Here is a 7,886-nt window from a genome sequence, read left to right on the forward strand (position 1 = left end):
TTTCCCTAGATTCACCAAATGGTCTTTGGCATGCTTCCAATTTTGGTGAAGATATCATTGTTGGTGTTATTGATTCTGGTGTATGGCCTGAGAGTGAAAGCTTTAAAGATCATGGCATGACAAAGAAAATTCCAAGCAAATGGAAAGGAGCATGTGAGGAAGGCCAAGATTTCAATGCTTCCATGTGTAACTTCAAGTTGATTGGAGCTAGATATTTCAACAAAGGTATGATTGCTGCAAATCCAAATGCTACAATCACAATGAACTCACCTAGAGACACGATAGGGCATGGAACTCACACATCGTCTACCGTTGCAGGTAACCAAATGTTAATATATTAGTTATGTTGCTATTTTCATCTTCACCAGATTTAAAACCCTGGTCCATTAACTCTTGCAAATAACTATGTTAACATACAAGCTGTTATGTTAATATTTTCCCGTTCACCAGATTTGAACTCTGATCATTTGATTCCTGCAAGTAACTATGTTAATATATTAGTTATTATGTTAGTATTGTTTCCTTCACCGTGTTTGAACATTGATCCTTTAACTCCTGCAAGTAGCTATGTTAATGTATTAGTTGTTATATTAGTATTATTTCCTTCCTGTATTTAAACCTGGAACCTTTAACTCTGGCAGGTAACTATGTTAATGGAGCTTCTTATAATGGTTATGCAAAAGGTGTAGCTAGAGGCATAGCACCACGAGCTAGGCTTGCTATGTACAAAGTAGCTTGGGAAGAGGGTCATTATGCTTCTGATATTTTAGCTGGAATGGACCAAGCAATTTTTGATGGAGTTGATGTGATTTCAATTTCAATTGGATTTGATGAAGTTCCACTTTATGAAGACACTATAGCAATAGCTTCATTTGCAGCTATGGAAAAAGGGATTGTTGTTTCATCTTCAGCAGGTAACTCTGGTCCTATGCTAAGAACATTGCACAATGGTATCCCTTGGCTCATAACAGTAGCTGCAGGCACAATGGATAGAACCTTTGGAAGCCTCATTTTGGGAAATGGTAAAAAAATCATTGGATCGACAATGTTTGAGACAAATTCTATAGTGGAAAATCTTCCACTTGTTTACAACAAAACTTTCTCTTCATGCAACTCAATGAACCTTGTATCACAAGTTAACAACAAACAAGTCATCATTCTTTGTGACTCAATCTCAAACTCATCAGTGATTTCCCAAATGAATTTTGTTTCAACAACAGAAGTGTTAGGTGCAATTTTTGTCTCTGATAATCCTAGTTTATTTGATTTAGGAGGTATCTACTCACCAAGTATAGTAATAAATTCAGAAGATGCAAAATCAGTGATCAACTATGCAAAAACGAGTAAGAATCCAACAGCTAGCATTAAATTTCAAGAAACATTTGTTGGAATAAAGCCAGCACCAATTGCAGCAAAATACTCATCAAGAGGACCTTCAAATAGCTATCAAGGAATCTTAAAGCCTGACATAATGGCACCTGGATCAAGAATTCTTGCAGCTTATATTCCTGATGAAACATCGTCAAGCGACTTCGTTTTTATGTCAGGAACATCAATGTCTTGTCCACATGTTTCAGGTGTTGCTGCTCTTTTGAAAGCTTCACATCCACAATGGAGTGCTGCTGCTATAAGATCAGCAATGATGACAACAGCTAGTTTTTTGGATAATACAAAAACTCCTATAAGGGATAGTGGTTATCTTTTACAATCTGCTTCACCTTTTGCTATTGGAGCTGGTGAGATTGATCCTAATAGAGCAATGAATCCTGGTTTGATATATGATGCTACACCACAAGACTATGTTAATCTTCTTTGTGGTTTGAACTATACAAAGGAGCAGATTTTAAGTATTACTAGATCAAGTCATTATAATTGTGATAACCCTTCTTTGGATCTTAATTACCCTTCATTTATAGCTTTCTTTAGTAACAAAACAAGTTTAACTGGACAGAAGTTTAAGAGGACTGTAACTAATGTTGGAGATGGCGGTGCTAGTTATAGAGTTAAGGTGACACAGCCTAAAGGTTATGTGGTGACAGTTTCACCTGATATACTGGATTTTAGTTATGGAAATGAGAAGAAAAGTTACTATGTTTTCATAAAGTGTGTTGTGTACAATGAGGAAAATGTTTCATTTGGAGATCTTGTTTGGATTGAAGATGGTGGAAAACATAGTGTTAGAAGTCCTATTGTAGTGGCACCAAGTGGAATTTAATGAGTTCTTAGTTTTTTTTCCTTCATTTTTCATGATATCATATCTTACACCTTTGTTAGACACCTAAAAGAAATAATGGATTTGGATTGTCAATGGTCATAAAGATTAGAAATTAAAATCTACGTGTTTTATGTACTATCTTTGTCTGATTTTGATACGATCACTACCAATATGTTGACGATGTGAATGAATGAATTTGTAATTGTTAGTAAATCCAAAACTAAAAATAATAGTATGTAATTTTGTCTAAGATTCCATTTTCATTGTTCTTGTTGCTAGTTGTGTCCAAGTCACATAGGATTCGATGCACTAAAAACAATTTTTTTCTTTGATCTGTGACTCATTGCATTGGATTTTCTTCACTTGAATTTAGTGATAGATCACGGGCCAAGAACCATGTAGAAATGACAAGCATGCAGGATTGAGTGACTCACTATCGCTAAAAACTATTTTTTTGCATGTTGGTTGCAAGGGAAAAAGTTTATAAAACCATTTTTTTTTTAAAGACATAAATGTTTTTACATACATAATAATAATTTTTGACATGTGTAAAGTGGTTAATTTGGTTTCTGCAAAAAAAAGTGTTTAATTTGGTGTTGAATAAAAGTACTTCGTGAGCTTGAATCAAACACTTGTAAGAAAAGTATTCTCCAACGAGGGACGGACACAAATAGTGGAACAAATAATTTGAAGTTGAGTCCTAATAGATAGACAAATATATGAGCCACACCAAAGAAACAATTTAACTTGAGGGGATTTGCAGCTTCCAAATAAGATTCTAATAACCATAATACTTCCTTTCCACGTTAGTTAACAAATCGAAGCGTATTACTTTACTAAGTAAACCATCGTGTTTGTTTGTTTGTTTTTTTTTTTTTTACTTTAGAGGAAGCTTTCAAATAGGTGTTTGATATGATAAATATTTTAAATACATACTTGTATATGTCAAATGTTACTTATATCCGTCGTACCATTTTTCATAGTCGTACATGAATTCAGTTCACGTAAACGTTTGTGATATTAGTTCAATTCACAAATTTCTAAATTTTTGATATGTTCTTATTAGATGTAGATAAATGGACAAATGGAGAGACAATAGTGACAAAATGTATAATGGTTTGGATCCTAATTTTGACGAAATGCATGATGGTTTGGTAGCTGATTTTGACGCAATGAATGATGATGTTGAACCCAAAATTGACTACGCTATGAATGACGGTGTTGAACATGCTCTGGTGGATTTGACTAACGAGTCTACCACTGACATGATGTTTGATATGCGAGATGATTTATTGAGACAGGATAGAAATGTTAGAAGAGAAAATGGAATTGTCGTTGTCATTTTTAGATCTGAAACTGCGACAACGCGACCAAGAACAAAGATAAAATTAATTATTGGTTGTGAAAGAAGCGAAAATTATAGAGTTTGGAAGAATCCTAAACCTATGAGGAGTACCTGAACTAAAAAATGTAAATGTCCATTTAGATTGAGAGGAACACTATCAAGTATTGGTGAAGGATGATATATACATGTAGCATATGGTTTCCATAACGACAAATTGTCCAAAAAACTAACTGATCATTCTTTCTTAGGCCTTCAGAAAGAGAAATATGTACTTGTTGATATGACGAAGAATATGATCAATTCAAGAAACATATTAATGACATTAAAAGATCATAATGTTGAAAGTTTAACGACAATCAAACAAGTTTACAATGCATGTCAATCATATCGTTCATCACTTAGAGGTAATAGAACGAAAATACAACATCTAATGACATTGATGGAACGCTACTAATACGTGTATTGATATAGGAAAATAGAGGGTTCAGATGAGTTGAGGGACATATTCTGGGCCTATCTAGATGCTATCACTTTTGTAAATAATTTTTACATAGTATTGATTATGGATAACACATACAAGACTTGCAGGTATCGAATGTCATTTCTTGAGATTATTTGTGTTACTTCTACTGAAATAAAATTTTGCGTGAGATTTGCATATTTACAATCTGAACGTGATAATTTCGTGTGAGCACTACAAATATTGAAAGAACAGATTACAAGTGGTGAAGTTCAAGTCATTGTTATTGATAGAGATCTTTCTTTGATGAACACACTTCAATATATTTTTCCAAAGACATTCAATTTATTGTGCTTGTTTCATGTATGCAAGATGAGACTGTGTTTTCAAAAAAGAAGCAGGTGCACATAATGGAGGCATGAGAGACTCTTGTTTACGGTTATGATGAGACTCAATATTACATAAAGTTGACTATGTTTGAAGGAACTTGTAGTAACAGTTCTATTTTTATGATTATGTTCACGAGCAATGATTAATTACTCACAAGGAAAGATTTGTTGAGGCTTGAACAAATTGCGTTATGTACATTGATACAAGAAGAATAACAAGAAGAAGAAGAACATTGATGCAAACCTGATGTAAATGAGAGACAATGAAGATGATTGAAGATGTTGAAATCGTTGAAAATGGAGGAAGAAGGAGAAAGAGGCGTGAGAGAAAATGATGAATATGAGTGTGAGGTAGAAGATGAAGATAGAAATATAGGTTATGGTTGAAGATGAAGATAAAAAAGGAGATTATGGTTTAAGGAATGATACAAACAAGCAATGACATTTTGGGTATTTCGTTTTTATAAAAAAATTGAAGGGTGTAGATAGCAAAATTGTATTTATAATCTCATTAACTTACAAACTCAATAATTGGTGGTTTACTCCTAAGATATTCTCCACCAACAACCTCACTCTCATTGCTATCCTGTCTATGCAAAATTTCGGGATTGAGCCCAACACTCCAATTTTTAATAGATCATCTTACTTAAACTTATGATAGTTTTTTCTCCCAACTCCCAATATTTTTTGGATTCATCAACTTGAGTATGTACTTTGACAAAAAAAAAAAAACGCATATGAATTAGTTAATTTAGAGGTATATTTTGAAGATTTTTAAAAATATAAAGAATTAGAGAAGAAGCTTCCTACACTTAGTCCACAACACTTGCTATAATAGTTACGAATTCACTTATTTTTTATTTAAACTAGCCAAAGACATTTTTTCTTTTCTTTTTGATTACCACCGTGTCCTTCATTTAATGTTTAATTCATACTGTAATATATGGATTCTTGTGAGACTAAGATAAACAGGATTGGAAGCGGACGTAACTTGATTTGAAACATTAATTTGCCCGTGAACCTGAACATTTTATAATTAATCAAACCAACCAAACCATTATTATTTGATCTTTTTTCTAAAATCATTATTATTTGATCCAAAGGCTGTTGATTAATTATTTCCTCCTTCAACTTAATTTATTCTTGGCAAATTCTTTAGTACCTTGAAGTTTTGTTATTGTAGTAAAATTGAATAACTATTACGAGACCATCCGAGTACGGGTGCCCAGATGATTGGGCAGGGTGCCCGAACGACTAATTGCAAATAATTTCTAGATAAACATTCTTTCTCTGCATATAAACTTAAAAGCTACAATCCAAACTAACCATTTTTAATTTGTAATCCTTCATGTAGAAGCAGTCAAACAATTAATATCACGCTTGCTTCTTTAAACATGGCAAGATTAAGGGAATGTTTATTAGTAACAAACAAACAACATTGTTCTTTGGATTATCACGTGTAGCAAGTTGCCTGTCTTATTCTTTGAGTAGATAAAGGCAGGCATGATAGGCAATAGTCATCATTCTCATTCAAATTCAAAGCTGAAAGACATTTATAATGAATCTTGAGAGTTTGAAGTCACACTGATCAGTAAGTAACAAAAATTTTGATGATTTTTTATAATGCCTCTTAAAACTCCTTAGCATTTCAATATTATTAACTGTCCTGGTCATTTATATTTGAAAATCATGTTAAATTCAATTAACCACTATGGTTGAATATTCTGCATACCAAGTCAAAGAATAAAACAAAACCAATACTGCGTGATAAGAACCCAACCCAACCAACTCTTAAAACACTGAAAACAATTGAAGTGCAACTCATTTGTTGTTTTCACTAGAGACTTAATCATGAAGCTTCACTACCTCTACATTCTCCTCACAGTCCTGTTTTTCCTATGTATGTTTCCTCAGTCACTCAATTGCCAACAAGTATACCTTAATAACTCTGTCTTTGATTGCTCTAACAACCCTTCTGTACCAAAAGGTTACCTCTGCAATGGCCTTAAAAAATCATGCACTTCCTTTTTGAGTTTTAAGTCAAAACCTCCCTATGATAACCCTATAAGCATCTCCTACCTTATTGGTTCTGAAGCATCAACCATAGCCTCAATCAACAAGATATCAATAAATGAGAAGATTCCTTTTAATAAAACAATCATTGTCCCAGTTTTCTGTTCTTGTGCTGGAAACATATACCAGCATAGCACATCTTACACTGTTAAGAAGAATGACACTTACTTTGAGTTGGTAAAAGAAACTTACCAAGGCCTCACAACCTGTCAAGCATTGATGGGTCAGAATTATTATGCTCCTATCAATATTGCAGTTGGTGCTGAACTCACAGTTCCAGTACTATGTGCTTGTCCAACAGCAAATCTAACAGCAAGAGGGGTTACTTCTTTGCTGGTTCACATGGTGAACTATGGTGACACGGTTAAGTCCATAGGAGAGGCGTATGGTGCTGATGAACAAAGCATGCAAGAGGCCAATGAGTTGCCAGTGCCAACAAGATCAAACAGCAGTGTGATACTCTTTGCATTCACGCCTATATTAGTTCCTTTGAGAGGCAAGAGTTGCAAAGAGAACCCAAATCAATTCTACTGTAAATGTTCCCAGGAACTGCATAGCTCCAGGAGTCTTTTCTGTGATGATTCTCGTGGTCAAAAAGTCCCTGCAAAATTGGTTGCTGCCTCAGGTACTCTTGTCTAAACCCTCTTCAAGAACAATTTTTAAAATGATACAGGTTTTAATGAAATTGGTTATAACTTTTTAGCATAGCTAGTTAGTATGGAACTAAGGATGCAGGTAGTCACATAAGGCTTGAATATTTAGATATATCGCCCTAGCATAGTGCAGACAGGAATTTATAAACTAGAATGAATGACTGTGATGAGTGGATGACATCTTGCAAGGATTTGACACTTAGTGAAATAAACAAAGTACTTTGCTGTTTGCAATTCAACATAAGGGTGTTTCTTGTTTACCAACTGAATTTGACAAATAACTATGTGAATCTGTAGGTATTGGCATTGGCACAGGCTTTCTATGTTTGTTTCTTTTGGGTTACAAATTATATCAATGCATAAGGAAAAAGAGAGAGAGAATCTGTAAGGAAAAGCTGTTCAGGCAAAACGGTGGCTACATGTTACAAGAGAAATTATCATCTTGCGGAAATGGAGAAATGGCAAAACTTTTTACAGCAGAGGAGATGCAAAGAGCAACAGATAACTATAATAGAAGTAGGTTTCTTGGTCAGGGTGGCTATGGCATGGTGTATAAAGGAATGTTACCAGATGGAACAATAGTTGCAGTGAAAAAGTCAAAAGAGCTTGAAAAGAACCAGATAGAGACTTTTGTCAATGAAGTTGTCATCTTATCTCAGATCAACCACAGAAACATTGTCAAACTGTTAGGCTGTTGTCTTGAGACAGAAACTCCATTACTTGTCTATGAATATATTCTGAACGGAACTTT

The 7,886-nt window shown here is 34.0% G+C and overlaps 2 protein-coding genes across 2 annotated transcripts in view; both read left to right on the forward strand.

Annotated features, from left to right (window-relative positions):
* The first annotated feature begins 6 nt into the window (after window positions 1-6).
* On the forward strand, window positions 7-2,318 carry LOC101499457 (subtilisin-like protease SBT3). The gene is made up of 2 exons (XM_004492754.4): window positions 7-318; window positions 642-2,318. Exons 1-2 carry the CDS (start codon window positions 117-119, stop codon window positions 2,213-2,215), a joined length of 1,776 nt encoding a protein of 591 aa, XP_004492811.2. The 5' UTR covers window positions 7-116; the 3' UTR covers window positions 2,216-2,318.
* Window positions 2,319-5,956: 3,638 nt separating this feature from the next.
* The window catches only part of LOC113783887 (wall-associated receptor kinase-like 1), a 3,008-nt gene continuing 1,078 nt past the window's right edge, over window positions 5,957-7,886 (forward strand). The window contains exons 1-2 of the mRNA XM_073365865.1: window positions 5,957-7,107; window positions 7,433-7,883. Coding sequence (XP_073221966.1) covers window positions 6,261-7,107; window positions 7,433-7,883 — 1,298 coding nt within the window. The 5' untranslated portion in view covers window positions 5,957-6,260. The remainder of the gene's footprint in view (window positions 7,108-7,432; window positions 7,884-7,886) is intronic.

Source organism: Cicer arietinum, chromosome 3 (assembly GCF_000331145.2).
Source record: "Cicer arietinum cultivar CDC Frontier isolate Library 1 chromosome 3, Cicar.CDCFrontier_v2.0, whole genome shotgun sequence".
Taxonomy (NCBI): Eukaryota; Viridiplantae; Streptophyta; class Magnoliopsida; order Fabales; family Fabaceae; genus Cicer; species Cicer arietinum.

Coding starts and splice junctions, on each gene's coding strand:
- LOC101499457 (XM_004492754.4), top strand. CDS start 117: ATGACAAAGAAAATTCCAAGCAAATGGAAAGGAGCATGTGAGGAAGGC. Junction 319..641: donor CACATCGTCTACCGTTGCAG/GTAACCAAATGT, acceptor TAACTCTGGCAG/GTAACTATGTTAATGGAGCT.